The sequence below is a fragment of the Amblyraja radiata genome, chromosome 19 (assembly GCF_010909765.2).
Source record: "Amblyraja radiata isolate CabotCenter1 chromosome 19, sAmbRad1.1.pri, whole genome shotgun sequence".
Lineage (NCBI taxonomy): Eukaryota > Metazoa > Chordata > Chondrichthyes > Rajiformes > Rajidae > Amblyraja > Amblyraja radiata.
Genome location: NC_045974.1, coordinates 8,637,097 through 8,656,557, shown reverse-complemented (window position 1 = coordinate 8,656,557; position 19,461 = coordinate 8,637,097). Strand labels below are relative to the sequence as shown.

At 45.5% G+C, this 19,461-nt stretch overlaps 1 protein-coding gene across 5 annotated transcripts in view; it reads right to left on the bottom strand.

Annotated features, from left to right (window-relative positions):
- Positions 1-19,461, bottom strand: part of ptprz1 (protein tyrosine phosphatase receptor type Z1) — a 193,041-nt gene that overhangs the window by 67,980 nt on the left and 105,600 nt on the right. For 4 of the 5 annotated variants that reach the window (XM_033037615.1, XM_033037614.1, XM_033037616.1 and 1 more), the window contains exons 8-11: positions 13,830-13,980; positions 8,746-8,927; positions 7,595-7,727; positions 682-728 (exon numbers count right to left, since the gene is read on the bottom strand). In XM_033037615.1, coding sequence (XP_032893506.1) covers positions 682-728; positions 7,595-7,727; positions 8,746-8,927; positions 13,830-13,980 — 513 coding nt within the window. The remainder of the gene's footprint in view (positions 1-681; positions 729-7,594; positions 7,728-8,745; positions 8,928-13,829; positions 13,981-19,461) is intronic. The other variant, XM_033037618.1, reaches the window with a different exon arrangement.

Genomic DNA, 19,461 nt, shown 5'->3' with positions numbered 1-19,461 from the left:
CACCCCAAAGTCAGGCCTATTGAGGCCACCGCAATTGCCTCAGTAGGGGAATCGAGGACCACACAGGTTCAAGGTGAAGGGGAAAAGATTTAATAGGAATCTTGAGGGGTGACCTTTCCACACAAAGGGTGGTGGGTGTGTGGAACGAGCTGCCAGAGGAGGTAGTTGAGGCTGGGACTATCCCAACGTTCATGAAACAGTTGGACAGGTAGACAAAAGTGCTGGAGAAACTCAGCGGGTGCAGCAGCATCTATGGAGCGAAGGAAATAGGCAACGTTTCAGGCCAAAACCCTTCTTCAGACTGGATAGGACAGGTTTGGAGGTGTATGGGCCAAGCGCAGGCACGTGGGACGAGTGTAGCTGGGACATGTTGGCAGGTGTGGGCAAGTTGGGCCAAAGGGTCTGCCCCGAGGTAGGAACAGGCCATAAAAAATCAGGGCCACCAATAGATGACCAGGGAAGGGTGGAAGCCATAATGTGACAAATAGGGCACCATTGGCAGGGCCCGCGGTCGGGATCGAACCCGGGTCTCTGGCGCTGTGAGGCAGTAACTCTACCACTACGTCACCATGCCCCCCCCCCCCCCCCCCCCCACCTCACACCCACATCTGAATCTACACAAGGGGCAAATCTTTTAAGCTGGGATTCAGGTTAAAGGAATGATTTAAATGTTTTCATTACCTCCAAATCTTCAAATGCACCGTGAAAATCCAGAAACACATCATAATCTGCAATGTATCCAAACAAAACAGACGTAATTAGATTAAAATAGGTTCAACAGATACAATGTTCACACAGGTGATCTGGTTGTTTATACTGGGACATCATGATATATGAAGCCTAACAAACAACACACATAATGCATATTATACTGTATACATGTGCTCACTTAAGACTTACCAAAGAATCAGATGTTGATTAGATGGTAGCCATACATCTCAGCTCTTCCTTGTCCAATTTAAAATAAGCCATGTAAAGCAGAGTGGATTTGATGGAGGGGAATAAACTATCAGTCTGTTATTCTGGTCCAGATTACTGTCTCCGGAAACTTGACCCCTGGATGTCAGGGATGGGCCGTGCAGGATATAGGAACAGTGATGTGTAGGAAACAACTGCCAATGTTGGTTCACACCGAAGACAGGTACATGTCACAGGAAAAATGTTCCCGATGTTGGGGGAGTCCGGAACCAGGGGTCACAGTTGAAGAATAAGGGGAGTTGGCCATTTAGGACTGAGATGAGGAAAAAAACCAGAGAGTTGCGAATCTATGGAATTCTCTGCCACAGAAGGCAGTGGAATCCAATTCACTGGATGTATTCAAGAGTTAGATTTAGCTCTTAGGGCTAACGGAATCAAGGGATTATGAAGAGAAAAAGCAGGAACGGAGTATTGATTTTAGATGATCAGCCATGATCATATTGAATGGCGGCGCTGGCACGAAGGGACGAATGGCCTACTCCTGCACCTATTTTCTATGTTTCTATAATGCTGGAGTAACACAGTGGGTCAGGCAGCATCTCTGGAGAAAAGGAATAGGTGACCTTTTGGGTCGAGACCCTTCTTCGTACTTCTCTCAGTCTGAAGGCGGCCTGGACAGAAGAGGGAGGACAGTTCGCTGGACAATCGGATGGAGGCAATGGCTAAAGGTCCTGCAGCCAGGACAATGGGCCTTGATGGCCAGCTGCAGCTCGGACTTTGAAAACGGGGCGGCCAAAACCTGGCGACTCTTGTATACAATCTCAGTGGGCTACTTCTATGCACTTTGTGCTTAATCTGGGGTTGAGTTTAAGTATGGCAATCCTTTACTGGACTGTATGCAACAAAAATAAAATAATTTCGCTGCACCTCGCGACACGTGAAAATAAAGAAATAGTGAACCATTGAGGCGAGGAGGATTCTCTTTGCAGAGAGCAATGTAAATCTTTGGAAGTGTCTGGCTCAGATGTCCTTACATTGGGTAGAATAAACACTGGGATTCAGAGCTTTTATAAGAGTATCAGAGGCTCAGGGTCTGAATGGAAAAGCTGACAGTACACAGACCTATCAAACAGTTAACATTACATCTGTGGTGGGTAAGTTACTGGAGGGATAAAATATACATGCATTTCAAAATGGTTGCTTAGGGATAGTCGTAGTTTAGTTTAGTTTAGAGATGCACCGCGGAAACAGGCCCTTCGGCCCATCGAGTCCGCGCCTACCAGCGATCACCCCGTACACTAACACTTTCCTACACGCTAGGGACAATTTACAATTTTGCCGAAGCCAATTAACCTACAAACCTGTGCGTCTTTGGAGTGTGGAAGGAAACCGGAGATCCCGGCGAAAAGCCACGCAGGTCACGGGCAGAACGTACAAACTCCGCACAGACAGTGCCCGTAGTCGGGATCTCTGGCGCTGTAAGGCAGCAACTCTTTGCGTTGTATACAGGAGAGCATACAGTATCTCATGATGTGTTTGTACAGGAGGTACAGTTAACCCAGGAGGCAGATGAGGTCCATAGTCGCTATGGACTACAGCACAGCCTTTGGTTAGGTTGCGCATGGTAGGCTGCTCGGGAAGTTAGATCGCACAGGCTTGAGGTACAGCCAGCAAACCAAATACATACTTGCCTTAGAGGGAGGAAGCAGAGGTGGAAAGTTGACTTTCGGACTGGAGGCCTGCGACTAGTGGGGTGTCAGGGATTTGGTGCTGGGCCCATTGCTGGAAGGGCTAGTCCTATTTTTGCAAATGATTCCATTCTTATAGCGTCTTAAGAGTCATACGGCGTGAATCAGGCCCTTCGGCCCAACTTGCCCACACCAGTCAAGATGTCCAATCTAGACTAGTCCCACCTGCCTGCGTTTGGCCCATATCCCTCTAAACCTGTCCTATCCATGTACCTGTCTAAATATTTCTGGAACGTTGAACAATGCAATAAAGAATGAAACTTACGATACATTCTGTGCATGTAGACAATTTGGGTATGATTTTGGACAATAGACAATAGATGCAGGAGTAGGCCATTCGGCCCTTCGAGCCAACACCACCAATTTTTTGTAATTAAAAGATGCTTTTGTAATCATTTCACAGATGCATGCAGTATACAATAGGTTCTTTTTTTTTTGTTAACCAATCTTTAAAACTAATTTAAGGAAACAAGAAAAACATTACAATACAATGGCCAGAATGTCTTACCTTAGCTTTGTCCATGCATTGCTGTAAAGAAATGGTGGTGAGATTCCCCAGTTTCCTTGTAGCTAAGCAATGAGTGGTTGTAAAGTACAATCCTGTCTTAAACCATTCTCGGCAGATTAACAGGCATTTTTCTCAACGGGGAACACGTCAAGTTAAACTTTATTTTCCGCACTACGCACAGACCAGCGCAAAATAGGTCCCCGAATAGGTTTTACTTGTTGCTACTTTGGAATATTTTTAGAAGCCACAGTCATTCCAAAAGTATAAACCGAGTTCCTGACATAATATTTCCCGTCAAGTTCAAAACAATGAACGAGTATAACAAGTCTCAACCTATTTATTAAATCGAGTATTAAAGGAATAGATGTGTGGACAGATTACAGAAAGAAGCACAAACAGAAATGTAGACAGGTTTGATAGGAAGAGCTTTTTCCACTCAGAGGGTGGAGGGTATATGATCAGAGGAGATAATTAAAAGAGGTGCAATAATATTTAACAGATACTTAGGCAGGTACATGGTTAGCAGAGGTTTCGAGGTCAATGGGCCAACCACGGGCCATTGGGACTAGGTTAGTTGGGGCATCTTGGTTGACATTGATGAGAAGGGCCTGTTTCCGTGTTGTATGACTCTATGCTCATGTTTTCAGATTAGCACAAGTAGGGGAAGCACAAATATGTACAACTATGGATTTTGTTTTGGATCACGCGTGTTTCTATCCAAGAATTCACCCCCCCCCCCCCCCCCGAGGCGATCTGTTGTCGACCGTGATGCGTCTGGCCCCTTCTTAACTCCCGGTCCTTTATTCTCATTCCCCCTGCTAACAGTCTGAAGAAGGGTCCCGTACCAAAACACCACCCATCCATTTTCTCCAGAGATGTTGCCTGACCTGCTGAGTCAAAGCCTTGTCCCACGGTACGAGTTCATTCCAGGAGCTCTCCCAAGTTTAAAAAAAAAATCAAACTCGTGGTAAGCATGGAGAATGAACGTAGCGGGTACGTCGGAGCTCGAGGACGTCTCTTAGCGGCTCGTAACGCTAACGGCAGGTACTCGGGAAGACTGGCTAACGGCAGGTAAGCACGGGAAGACTCGTGAAGCTTTTTCAACATGTTGAAAAATGTCCACGAGAGCCCCGAGTACCGACGAGCGGCCATTATCGTAAATCCCCGAGTTCGAATCAGGGCAAACTCGGGAGAGCTCTTGGAATGAACTCGTACCGTGGGACAGGGCTTTTACTCCAGCATCTTGTGTCTATCTGAGGAGAAGTGAAAGCAGGCTTGATGCTAAATGTAGACAACTTTCATTCATTTGTTCTATATCTCCCTACATCACCGTCTATATCTCTCATTTCCCTCTCCCCTGACTAGTCTGAAGAAGCGTCTCGACCCGAAACGTCACCCATTCCTTCTCTCCAGAAATGCTGCCTGGCCCGCTGAGTTTCTCCAGCTTTTCGTGCCTATCTTTGGTTTAAACCAGCATCTGCAGTTCCTTCCCACACTGTGCAACAGAAAGTGCAATGTGTGCTGAAATTTGGATCTTGAATTAGAAAGGTGACAAAAAGACACCACACAGAGAAATTCTCTGCAGCTCATTAGTTTCATTGTATCTTTTGAACAAGATCTAATCGTTCAAAGACTCGCTCCATTCCATAATGCCTTGTCCATTAACTGTGAGCATAGCTAGTGATCTATTGATGTGTACAGAAGGAGTGTGAAAATCAATCAGAAACATCACAGTATGCATCTCAAAACAGTCTTTTATGCTCTAATGTGTTTAAAAATTTTGGACCAGCTCAATTCGATCTATTTTCTCTCATTGTTACGATCACCCACAAATTGTGATGAATTACATGGTGAGTTGTTTTTAAGTCTATACAAAATTGATGCAGCATTTCAGTTACAAAACAAATAACCACAATTGCTGAACAGAAAGGCTTGTTACTATCTATTTTAATGTTAACCAGGCTTTCGAGAGTGAATCAAGTCACCCTTGACTCTCGAAATGTGTAAGAAGGAACTGCAGATACTGGTTTACACTGATGATAAACACAAAGTGCTGGAGTAACTCAGCGGGCCAGGCAGCATCTCTGGAGAGAAGGAGGAGAGGATGTTTTGGGGGCAAGACTCTTCATCAGACCAAAAAGATCAGACGTTTAATGAAGAGTCTCGACCCGAAACGTCACCTACTTTTTTTCCAGAGATGCTGCCTGACCCGCTCAGTTACTCCAGCGCCTATCTTGCCTCCCGAAAGGTTTGGTGATTTCTATTTTGTGATTCAGTGGCTGGACTATTGGCCAGAGCTCTGGGCCATTGGTGCAGTGAAAAGGGTTTGAATCACACCATAACAGCTCGGGAATTTAAATTCAAGTCATCAAATGAAAAATTGGCATTTTTAAAAACCAAGCCTTTGTTGGAATGCAACCGCATTGATACAGTATATGTGGCGGCATGGTAGAGTTGCTGCCTTACAGGTTTGTTGCTGACTACGGGTGCTGTCCGTACGGAGTTTGTACGTTCTCCCCGTGACTGCGTGGGTTTTCTCCGAGTGCTCCGGTTTCCTCGCCCATTCCTAAGACGTACAGATTTGTTGGATAACTGGCTTCTGCAGTGTGATTGTAATTCTGTAATTGTCCTGAGTGTGTTGGATAGAACTAATGTGCGGGTGATCGGTGATCGGTGATCGGCGATCAGTGATCGATGGTCGGCTCGGACTCTAAACTAAAGTAAATTAATATAAAAAAGCATTTGGTTTGCTATTATCCTCCAGGACAGCTAATCTGATATTCTTCGCTAACCCCTAACTCCAGACTCTCCATGGTTAATTAAAGATCGACAATAAACGCGAGCATCGCAATAACCCCCACGTCGCATGAATAAATGCACAAAACCTGTAGGAGCCATTAATGCTCAGGCTAGCTACTGTTGGCATATTATATTATTTTGCCTAGATATTTTTAGCAGTATTATTGTGAACACTTGGGGGCGGGCATTTTGATGCATAGATGGGCGTTACATATAGCGTATTGGACAGGGAGTGACCAGATTGGACCAGGCACAGGGGTGGAGAGATACAGTTCTCACAAGAGCGAGAGAACAGAAAGCTACAACTTGGATGAGAATAAGGAGGACCTGGTTCGTTCATTTCTTTGTTTGTACAACTACTTCAATAAAGAATCAATTAAACTGGTAATAACGACGGGAAGATCAGTACTTTTTAATCTGCGTAAGGCCACTCCTACCTACCTGTGTTGTAATAGCAACGGAAAGTTGGACATTGGACAAGGAAGAAATTGCCATTACAAAATCTTTGTATATTTAATATTAAATAACTATCGTACACAGATAGGGTGGCACAGTGGCGCAGCACTAGTGCTGCTGCCTTACAGCGTCAGAGACCCAGGTTCGGTCCTGACTACAGGTGCTGTATTTAGAACGTCCTCCCCGTGACCGCGTGGGTTTTCTCTGGGTGCTCCAGTTTCCTCCCTCACTCCAAAGACTTTACAGGTTAATTAGCAAGGGTAAAAATTGTGAGATTGTCCCTGGTGTGTAGAATTGTGTTAGTGCACGGGGATCGCTGGTCGGCGTGGACTCGGTAGGCCTGTTCACGCACTGTATCTCTAAACTAAAATTAAACTAAGAAACAGAGTTTCTATCTCAGGTTGAGAACCTGTCAACATTCCACCATTTTCCTCTCAGGTTTGCAGCTTCTGTGGTCATTATGTTCTTCACTAGAATTTCTTTCTAGCTGTTGGGATAACGATGCGAGCTTCATTCTCTTTATAATCCCCTTAAACGTTCCTGAATTGTTGAAGAATCTGTTACAATCATGACCGAAAATAACTTGTTGTAAACATGCCTCTTTCATGTTCAGCATTTGCTGACAAAAAAACACGAATCTCTTCACACCAAATAATTAACTGCGGAGCAGTATTTTGCTGCAGGTGTTTCGATTGCGGATAGAAGCAGGAGAATGCGCTGGGTTCACCTTAGGAAGCACTCAAGAGCAAGCTGAAAGAGGTTGAGCAGTTTAAGTTCTTTAAGATTGCCCGCAGGTTCAGATCAAAGCAGTAAGCGCACAGTCAGCTGGGAGCAACTATCTTGCTTCCCAAAGAAAAATGCCATCAGCATCGTCTAGCCAGCTACAGTGAGCAGGGGAATCCCACCACCACCAAATAAGACACAACATTCAATTAACGTTTTCATTGCTAAGTCATCCTGTGAAGGTCAGCACACTCCAAAGGGATCTTGTGCGTCAGTGGCAACCCGATTCTTCAAGCCACGGTGAGAAATTTGAAACAAGGATTGGGGAGCACCCAGGGCGGCAAGTGCACAGAGTCTCTAGATTGCAGACCGCTCCTACCACCAAGTGGACGGCCAAGCGATGGGCTGAGGGACTGCAGGGGAGAGGAGGGTTCACCTTTACCTGAGTCTTCAAATTCCGTGCCCATGGTTATGAGAAACCGTTCACTGTACACGCCATGCAGAGCGTCTGTACACAGGGCGACCACTTGGACAGCGTAGGTGGCATTTGGCTGCAAGTTGCTGAGAATGGCTCCCTGGTAAATGAAACATTGGGTTAGAATGAGAGGGCTTGGCAATTCATATTGCAGAAGAGTTTTACATTGCCAGAGGCTTTTCATTATCGCCAATGGTTACAAAGGGCGGCAGGGGTAGAGTTGCTGCCTTACAGCACCAGAGGCTATATTATTCATTGCAAAATCTTTTGCTTTGTCGGTGCGTGAACTTACTTAGATGTTATTAGAAAGTAATGTTAGATATGTGTGCAATTAAATTGAGTTATTTTATTGATTTATTTGAATTGAACTGTTCGTTGATGTATATATATATATGTTATATATATATATATATATATATATATGGTCATGCTGATCTGTTCTGTATTTATGACAACAATATCCTGTTGTGCTGCAGCAAAGCAAGAATTTCATTCTCCCATCTGGGACACATGACAATAAACTCTCTTGAATCTTGAACCAGATCCCATCAACTCCCAACTGGAGAATTAAGATAAAATGGCCATTGAGATGTTCAACTGAAATAGAATTAAACGATTTGAATGAAACAATTGGGGCGGCTCGGGTGGCTCAGCAGTAGAGTTGTTGCCTTACAGCACCGGAGACCCGGGTTCTATCCTGACCACGGGTGCTGACTGTACGGAGTTTGCAAGTTCTCCCCGTGACCTGCGTGAGCTCCGGTTTCCTCCCACACTCCAAAGACGTACAGGTTTGAGGGCTAATTGGCTCGTTATTTAAGAGAGAGTTGGATAAAGCTCTAGGGGCTAGTGGAGTCAAGGGATATGGGGAGAAGGCAGGCACGGGTTATTGAGAGGGGACGATCAGCCATGATCACAATGCATGGTGGTGCTGGCTCGAAGGGCCGAATGGCCTCCTCCTGCACCTATTTTCTATGTTTGTATGTTAAAATAGTAAATGATGCCTGGTGTGTGTAGGATAGTGCTAGTGCACGGGGATGGCTGGTTGGCGCGGGCCGAATGGCGTGGTTCCGCGATGTACCTTTAAACCAAACTAAAAGATATTGTGTGCCAGTTATTACCATATCCTGGTCACCATCCGTCAGGAATGTTCGTTTGGTCCAGGCTTTTCCATCCAGCTGATAGTACACTGCATACCTCTCCAGAACATCTCCAAAAACCGCCCTCGGCCTTTCCCAAAGGACAAGCAAAGAGGTGCCATTCTTTCCCACGACCTTGACATTCTGGGGTTCTGAACTGCAAACTTAGAAGACAAGAGTTTTAATGTCAAATGCAGCACATTGCAGCTAAAGCAGAGAATTGGTGTATTACCTACCTCAACTCAATACCACAATCAATTAACATTGTAAACACTAGCAGAACAAAGTTCCTTCAGTCTGAAGAATTGTCTCCGAAACGTCACCCATTCCTTTTCTCCAGGGATGCTGTCTGACCCGCTGAGTTACTCCAGCTTTTTGTGTCTATCTTCAGTTTCGTTTATTTTAGTTTAGAGATACAGCGTGGAAGCGGGCCCCTCTGTCTCAGTCTGAAGAAGAAATGTCACCCATTCCTTTTCTCAAGAGATGCTGCCTGACCCGCTGAGTTACTCCAGCTTTGTGTGTCTTTGTCCTCCAGTTCTTGAGTTCCCTAACCTGGATTTTAAAAAACTCGCCCTATCCCTTCTGAAGTTAGTTAAGGTTTTGCAAATATAATAATCCAGTGTGCCTCCGCATGTGTAACTTGTTACAACTAAAAATGTAGCAACAGACCTTTCACTTATTAAGGGCCTGTCCCACTGTACGAGGTAATTCACAAGTTCTCCCGAGTTTTCCCCTGATTCAAACTCAGAGAATGCCCGTAGCGGGTCCGTAGGAGTTCATGGATGTCTCGTAGCGGCTCGTACGAGTAAAAAGTAACAATTTTTTTTAATCACGAGTATTTATTTACTCGTGGACATTTTTCACAGTGTTGAAAAAACGTCACGAGTTTATCGGATTTCCCGAGTACCTACCGTTACTCGTACGAGCCACTACGAGACATCCTCGAATTCCTACGCACCCGCTACGGACATTCTCTGAGCTCAAATCAGGGGAGAACTCTTGAATCACCTCGTACAGTGAGACAGGCCCTTCAGATCACCACTTCAAGAATATTTCTTTTTTTTTTAAATAATTCTATTTCTTAACACCAGATGGCGCTTAAGGGCCAGAAATGGTCATCTGTGACTTTCAGAGAGCTTTTTTTTAAATGGCATTAAGCACATTTTTAAATAGAAGGTTATTCAGAAAAATCGGGCTATTCCCAAATCAGGGTAAATTGTAGAGACGTGGGCAGTAAAATTCAGACAAAATGGAACAGATCAAGACAGAGTTGGCTCAATTGTGATGATGTATCATCTTTCCGCTGACAGGCTAGCATGCAACACTAAAAGCTTTTCACGGTACCTCGATACACGTGACAATAAACTAAACTGAACTAAACTGGAAGCAAGGGCAGGGTATAGAGTTAAATGTTGGGCTGGAGGTGACGGAAATAAAACTAAGACAGATTACGGCTATTAAGAGGATATCAGATTGAGGGAGATTCCAAACAGTTTGTATTCCAAATCGGGATAAAAAGATTAAGATAAACTGAAAGAAACAGGCGATGGGGGGGGGGCAAACCTATTTATGCACAAACCCCAGGACGAAGGGAACATGAAGAGCCATTCAGCTCCCCTTGGTTAGTTTCAGTCAGAATGAAAGTGCCACGATTTGCCAAATTTTCAAATATAATTCAAACATAACAGCAGGGCAGGGCGGCACGGTGGCGCAGCGGTAGAGTTGCTGCCTTACAGCCGCCAGAGACCCCGGTTCGATCCCGACTACGGGTACTGTCTATACGGAGTTTGTACGTTCGCCCCGTGACCTGCGTGGGTTTTCCCCGAGATCTTCGGTTTCCTCCCACACTCCAAAGGCGTACAGGTTTGTAGGTTAATTGGCTTGGTTAACTTGCCCCTAGTGGGTGTGGGATAGTGCTAGTGTGCGGGGATCTCTGACCGGCGTGATGCGTAGGCCGGGATGTTTACTATTGAGCTCTATATATGTTTATATTACTTATATTACCTTCCAGACATTAAATAAGAACATTTCAAATCCTTGGTAGACTGAAATGCTGGAGAAACTCAGCGGGTGAGGCAGCATCTATGGAGCGAAGGAATAGGCGACGTTTCGGGTCGAGACCCTTCTTCAGACCTGAAGAAGAGTCTGGAACCAAAATGTCACCTATTTCCTTTGCTTCATAGATGCTGCCTCACCCGCTGAGTTTCTCCAGCATTTTTGTCTACCTTCGATTTTTCCAGCATCTGCAGTTCTTTCTTAAACATTTCAAATCCTTGTTTAAATTTAGAGATCCAGCACAGAAACAGGCCCTTCGGCCCACCGAGTCTGCGCTGACGATTGATCCCCGCACATTAACACTATCCTACACACACTGGGGACAATTTACATTTATACCAAGCCAATTAACCTACAAACCTGTACGTCTTTGGAGTGTGGGAGGAAACTGAAGGCCTCGGAGAAAACCCACGTGGTCACTGGGACAACGTACAAACTCCACACAGACAGCATCTGTAGTCGGGATCGAACCCGGGTCTCCGGCGCTGCAAGCGCTGCTAAGGGCCTGTCCCACTTTCACGAGTTATTCACGAATTCTCCCGAGTTTTCCCCTTGATTCAAATTCACAGAATGGTTGTAACGAGTCCATAGGAGGTCGTAGGAGTCCGTGGATATATCGTAACGGCCCGCTATGCCAGCCGTGGGTACTCGTGGCATCAGGTAAGTCGGGACGTTTTTTCCAGCCCGATAAAAAATGTCCACGAGTAAAAAAAAATGGTCGGGATGAAAGAAATTGCAACTTTTTACTCGCAAGGAGGGCATCGAAATAGTCGTGGGAATTCGTAGATAGACTCGTAGGAGTTTGTGAAGATAGTCGTGGAAGGTCGTAGGAGTTCGTAGATGACCATAATCTTGATTTTTTTTTTAGGTCCTTCCTTTAAACTCGGCAGAGGTTTTGAATTAAGTCGTGAAAGTGGGACAGGCCCTTAAGGCGGCAAATCTACCGCTACGCCATCGTGCCGTCCCTCAGTTCTGGTGATTCCACTTTTCAAACCAAACGTCCCAGGTTTGAGCAGGATGTGAGAGATCGTTTTGGGGTTTTTAACTCTCCAGTGGAGATTGGCCTTTCTGAAGACTCTGGTAACCCTGTAACTGACCCCACATGATACTCACACACATGCCCCAACTCTGAGAAAACACACATCAAAAGCACAGACTGAGCTCACTAAACTGGAAAAGCCAGCTCTGTGGAAATAGGTGTCAGGGCAAATGGTCAGAGGCGTATCATTACACCCAGCGTGTCGATGCTGCAACCCACTGCACTGTGTAGCTTCACATGTATTATGTTCGTAAGAGATAGGAGCTAAAAAATCAACTATTTCATTTATTAATGAACGGAAAAGAGGGGAAGAAATAAAACGTCTGTTTGCTTGGCTCAGTTGCAAGCATTTTCCTCGAATGATAATTATCTAGAAGTTCAAACTCTTTTTTTCCATCATAGTTTAGTTTATTGTCACGTGTACCGGGGTACAGTGAAAAGCATTTATTTTGCTCCGTGCTAACCAGTCAGCGGAAAGACTATACGTGATTACAATCCTGCCGTCCACAGGGGCACAGATACAGGATACAGGGAATATCTGAACACAAAGACCAACACTGATGATCCAGTAGATAGGCACAAAGTGCTGGAGTAACTCAGCGGGTCAGGAGGATGAGGGGGGATCTTATAGAGGCGTACAATATCATGAGAGGAATAGGTCGGGTAGATGCACTTGCCCAGAACACTAGAGTCTCTTGCCCAGAGTAGGGGAGCCGAGGACCAGAGGACATGGGTTCAAAGTGAAGGGTAAAAGAATAGGAATCCGAGGGGTACGTTTTTCACACAGAGGGTGGTGTGTGTATGGAACGAGCTGCCAGAGGAGGCAGTTGAGGCTGGGAATATCCCATCGTTTAAGAAACAGTTAGGGATAGGGAACATGGATAGGACAGGTTTGGCGGGTGATGGACCAAGCGGAGGCAAGTGGGGCTAGTGTAGCTGGGACATTGTCGGCCGGTGTGGGCGAGTTGGCCTGTTTCCACACTGTATCACTCTATGAATCTAGGCAGCATCTAAAGGATGGGTGGCGTTGATCATCCGGTGGCGAACCTGGGTGCTACACTCGGTGAACGATGCCATCTTTCAGCTTACGTAGATGCCAGAACAAGTGTGTGGGATCAAGTGGCATGTGAGAGGATACTGGAGCACCCACAGAAAACCCACGTGGATACGCAGGGAGAACGAACAAACTCCACACAGACAGCAGCTGAGGTCTCTGGCGCTGTGAGGCAGCAGTTCTACCAGCTGCGCCACCGTGCTGTACAAGGGACATGAGGGCATAAAATACCGTAACGCCCTGCCTACGCAATCACTTGCAGGGAGTCAACTTCCCTTGCAGTTACGTTTAGAGATACAGGCCATTTTGGCCCACCGAGTCCGTGCCGAACAACGGTCCCCGCACACCCATACTATCCTACACACACGAGGGTCAAGTTACATTTAGACCAAGTCAGTTCACCTGCAAACCTGCACGCTCTAAGGTGGACACAAAATGCTGGACCAACTCAGCGGGTCAGGCAGCATCTCTGGAGAGAGGGAATGGCTGACGTTTCGGGTCGAGACCCTTCTTCCGCTCGCCACCGTGCCACCCACCTAATTCACAACCATCACACTAGTGTGTCCTATCTGTGGCACCATTGACAGAAGGTATGGTATCGTGCAAAGAGCAGTTAAGGGCCTGTCCCACTTGGCGATTTTTACTGCGATTGACGGTGTCATATCAGTGTCGCCAAAAGATTTTGAACATTTCAAAACCCAGCGGCGGCAAAATAAATTGTAGCGACACTTGATAAATCACCGCGCGTCAATATGCCATCACGCCGTGTCACCGCCGCTAATTTTTCGGTGACCTGATACGTCAGTCAATAATGCCGGCAGTCGCCAAAAACAATCGCCAGGTGGGACAGGCCGTTTAGAGTTCATAAATGGAAATGGGGTGAGCCCTGCTTCGGCATATGCAACAGTTCGGGCCTACCTGGCTCAGGAATGGCTTCTGTCCCAGAGTACGAGGAGAAGACCTGCCCTACGAATTGTTGCTGCTGGTCCCGGTAGTTGTTCTGCAGATAGTCTATCAGCATGACGTAGCCAGCCTGCTGCATGGTCAGCACCTCACAGAAAACCTCCAGCTGCATAGAAAGGGACAAAAAAGAATTCCTTCAGTGCGTGTGGAAACATGGAACTGTACATGCTAGTGTACAAAAGGAGGCACAAAGTGCCGGAGTAACTCAGCAGGTCAGGCAGCATCTTTTTACTTTAGTGTAGTTTAGAGATACAACGTGGAAACAGGCCCTTCGGCCCACCGTGTTAGCGCCGACCAGCGATCCTCGCACACTAACACTATCCTGCAAGCACGGGGGACAATCTACGTTTACACCAAGTCAATTAGCCTGCAAACCTGCACGTCTTTGGTGTGTAGGGGGAAACCGGAGATCCCGGGGGAAAACTCATGGAGCTCACGGGGAGAACGTACAAACTCCGTACAGACAGCACCCGTTGTCAGGATCAAACCCAGGTCTCTGGCGCCACTCTACCGCTGTACAGTGAAAGTAAGCATGCAGGTACAGCACGCAGTGAAGAAAGCTAATGGCATGTTGGCCTTCATTGCGAGAGGAATTGAGTTTAGGAGCAAGGGGGTCCTGCTGGTGGGACCTCACCTGGAGCATTGTGTGCAGTTTTGGTCTCCTAATTTGAGGAAGGACATTATTGCTATTGAGGGAGTGCAGCGTAGGTTCATCAGGTTAATTCCCGGGATGACGGGACTTACATATGAAGAAAGAATGGGTCGACTGGGCTTGTATTCACTGGAATTTAGAAGGATGAGAGGGTATCTTATGGAAACATAAAAAGGGTTGTATGGGCTAGATGCAGGAAAATTGTTCCTGATGTTGGGGGAGTCCAGAACCAGGGGTCACAGTTTCAGAATAAGGGGTAGGCCATTTAGGACTGAGATGAGGAAAAACATCTTCACCCAGAGAGTTGTGAATCTGTGGAATTCTCTGCCACAAAAGGCAGTGGAGGCCAATTCACTGGATATACTCAAGAGTTAGATATTTTGCACTTTGTGTTTATCTTCTGTGCATGGACTAACAGCTATTAACATTAAAGATTTTTCACTGCTCAAAAATTGTAAAACGTCAACCAATCCTCAGCTAACTTCTGCCTACTTCAGCTAAGGAATTATAGAACATAGAACAGTGCACCACAGGAACAGGCCCTTCGGCCCACAATGTCTCTGCCAAACATGATGCCAAGACTAACTCTTATCTGCCTGCACAGAATCCATATCCCTCCATTCCCAGCATATCCATGTGTATCGATCCAAAAATCTCTTAAATGCCACTATCAAATCAGGAATAATAACAATTTTCCCATCTCATGTGCCGGGACTCTTTTAATTAAAACCTTATTATTAATCATAAGGTCATGTGATACGAGCAGAATTAAGCATTCTGTCTATCAAGTCTACTCCACCATTCAATCATGGCTGATCTATCTATCCCTCCTAAACATAGAAACATAGAAAGTAGGTGCGAGAGTAGACCACCAGGTCCGTCGAGCCCGCACCGCCATTCGCTCATGGCTGAACACTAAACAGACACACTTACCCACAAACAGTAGACACAAGACACAGAACACAAGACACTACCCTCCCCTTTATACCGCTATCACCCCTCTCCACCCCAAGAACCTCGTGATCTCCCGGGGGAGGCAAAAAAACGGATAAAAACCCAGGTCCAATTCGGGAAAAAAATCCGGGAAATTCCTCTCCGACCCCAATCCAGGCGATCGACACTTGTCCAGGAGATCACTCAGGTCTTACTATACTAACCATACCTAGGTCCATATCCCTGCCCTCTCCCCGTAGCCCCTTATCCCCTTGGCAGCTAAAAAACCATCTATTTTAGTCTTAAATATATGTAAAGTTTCTGCTTCCACTGCTCCCTGGGGCAGTGAATTCCATAAATTAACCACCCTCTGGGTGAAGAAGTTCTTCCTCATCTCAGTTTTAAAAGAGCCCCCCCTTATTCTGCAACTATGTCCTCTAGTTCTAGTTTCCCCGATCATTGGGAACATCCTCGGTGCATCCACCCGATCAAGGCCCCTCACGATCTTATATGTTTCAATGAGATCGCCTCTCATTCTTCTAAACTCCAAAGAGTAGAGTTCCAGCCTACTTAACCTTTCCTCATATGTCAATCCCCTCATTGCAGGAATTAATCTTGTAAACCTTCGCTGCACTGCCTCCAGGGCTAGTACATCCTTTCTTAAGTATGGACCCCAGAACTGTACACAGTATTCCAAATGTGGTCTCACTAATACTGTGTACAGCTGCAGCAAGACCTCCGTGTTTTTATACTCAATCCCCCTAGCAATAAAGGCCAAAACTCCATTGGCCTTCCTGATTGCTTGCTGCACCTGCATACTAACTTTTAGTGATTCATGTACTAATACCCCTAGATCCCTTTGCGTTGCATTACAACGCAGCTCCTCCTCATTTAGAAAATAACTTGCCTTATCATTTTTTTTCCCAAAGTGAATGACTTCACATTTATTAGTATTAAATTTCATCTGCCAAGTTGTTGCCCACTCACCTAGCTTATCTATATCCTTTTGCAGACTCTTCCTATCCTCCTCATCCCCTACTTTTCCTCCCATTTTTGTATCGTCCGCAAATTTTGATATATTACACTTGGTTCCCTCCTCCAAATCATTTATATAAATTGTGAACAACTGGGGTCCCAGCACCGACCCTTGCGGAACCCCGCTAGTTACCGGTTGCCATCCCGAGTATGAACCATTTATCCCCACTCTCTGCTTCCTATTTGTTAGCCAATCCTCTACCCATGCTAATATATTACCCCCAATCCCATAATTTTTTATTTTTAGCAATAGTCTCTTATGTGGCACCTTGTCAAAAGCCTTTTGGAAGTCCAAGTATACCACATCCACCGGTTCCCCTTTATCCACCCGGGTTGTTACTTCCTCAAAGAATTCGAGCAGATTCGTTAAACAGGACTTCCCCTTCACAAAACCATGCTGGTTCTGTCCGATGAAGTCATGTTTATCCAAGTGCCCCGTTAGTGTTTCTTTAATAATTGTCTCTAACATTTTACCCACCACCGATGTTAGACTAACCGGTCTATAGTTACCCGCCTTCTGTTTACTTCCTTTTTTAAATATAGGTGTTACATTGGCCATTTTCCAATCCACTGGGACCGTTCCTGCCTCCAGGGAGTTTTGGAAAATTATCACCAATGCATCCACAATCCCCACCGCTATCTCCCTCAAGACCCTTGGATGTAATCCATCAGGCCCAGGGGATTTATCCTCCTTCAGTCTCATTAATTTCCCTAATACCACCTCCTTGGTGATCTTAATAGTATTTAGCTCCTCCATTCCTACCGCCCCCTGTTTATCCAGCGTTGGAATATTTTTTGTGTCTTCTATGTTGAAGACTGATACAAAATACTCGTTTAATGCCTTTGCCATTTCCATGTTCCCCACCAACAACTCTCCAGTCTCACCCTCCAATGGACCAACGTTCACCTTAGCCACCCTTTTTCTTTTTATATAGCTATAAAAACTCTTACTATTAGTTTTTATGTTGTTCGCTAAATTCCTTTCATAGTCTATTTTCCCCGTCTTAATTAATCTCTTAGTTATTTTTTGCTGACCTTTAAATGCTTCCCAATCCTCTACCCTCCCACTATCTCTGGCTACCTTATATGCCCTTGCCTTCAGCCGAATACTATCCTTTATAGTTTTACTGAGCCATGGCTGACTGTTCTTACCCTTACCCCTTTTTTTCTTCATAGGAATAAATTTTTCTTGAAGGTTATACAGTATACCCTTAAACGTACACCACTGCTCATGTACCGTCTTATTCTTGAGTCTGCTATCCCAGTCAACTTTGATCAGCTCAGTCCTCATACCTTCATAATCCCCCTTATTTAGACTAAGCACCCTAGCCTGAGTTTCAACCTGCTCCCCTTCTATTTGAATATGGAATTCGACCATATTGTGGTCACTTGTTCCCAACGAGTCCCTAACTATGACATTTTTAATTAATCCTGCTTCATTACACAGGACCAGATCCAAGATTGCCTCCCCCCTTGTCGGTTCTGTGACATACTGTTCTAGGAACCCGTCTCTAATACATTCTATAAACTCTTCCTCTAGTCTACCCTGCCCAGTTTGGTTTGCCCAATTAATATGAAAATTGAAGTCCCCCATGATTACAGCAGTTCCCTTTTTACATGCGTCAACTATTTGCAGATTTATGTTCTGACTAACAGCGTCACAGCTATTTGGAGGTCTATAAATTACACCCACTAGTGTTTTTTTCCCCTTATTATTCTCTATCTGTACCCAAGCTGTTTCACTATCCTGATCCTTCAACGCAATATCCTTCCTCTCTATTGCCGTTATTCCCTCCCTTATTAAAAGGGCCACCCCTCCTCCCTTTCTTTCCTGTCTATCTTTCCTAATTGTCGAGTACCCCTCTATATTTAACTCCCAGTCCTGATCCCCTTGCAGCCATGTCTCCGTAATGGCCACGATATCATAACTATATATACTTAATTGCACCGTTAATTCATTTATCTTATTACGAATACTCCGTGCATTTAGATAAAGCACTTTCAGATGATTTTTACTACCCTTCCTTTCCGTTTTTGCCCCTTTTACATCTAGAGCTTTATCTTCACACATTCTGTCTCCTGTCTCATTTTGACTTACCGCTTCCCCACTGATACCCTGCTCTATTTCCTCTACCCCTGCCGTTATTACCCCCCTTGATACCTCCCCCCCGCTACTTAGTTTAAAGACCTCTCTACTGCCCTAGTTATATGATTTGCCAGGACCCCAGTCCCAGCACCGTTCAGGTGAAGTCCGTCCTTACAGAACAGATCCCCCCTGTCCCAGTACTGGTGCCAGTGGCCCAAGAAACCAAACCCATTATTCCCACACCAGTCTTTGAGCCACGCATTTAGCTTTTTAATTTTACGTACCCTCGCCGATTTGGCCCGTGGCTCAGGTAGCAATCCGGAGATCAGTACCCTCGAGGTTCTGCTTTTTAATTTATTCCCTAACTGCTCAAACTCCTTCAGCAGATCCTCCTTCCTCGTCCTTCCTATGTCATTGGTCCCCACATGGACCACGACCTAATCCCATTCTCCAGCTGCCTCCCCATTAGTACACCCGTACTGATCAAGAATCTATCTATTCCTGCCTTAAAAATATCCATTGATTTGGCCCCCACACCTTCTGCGGCAACGAATTCCATAGATTCACCACCCTCTGACTAAATAATTTCCTCCTCATCTCCTTCCTAAAGAAACATCCTCTAATTCTGAGGCTGTGACCTCTAGTCCTAGACTCTCCCACTAGTGAAAACGCCCTCTCCACATCCACTCTATCCATGCCCTTCACTATTCGGCATGTTTCAATGAGATCCCCCCTCATTCTTCTAAACTCGAGCGAGTACAGGCCCAGTGTCCGACAAACGCTCATCATACGAATCAATCATTCTTGGGACCATTCTGGTAAACCTCCTCTGGATCCTCTCCAGCGCCAGCACATCCTTCCTCAAATATGGTGCCCAAAAT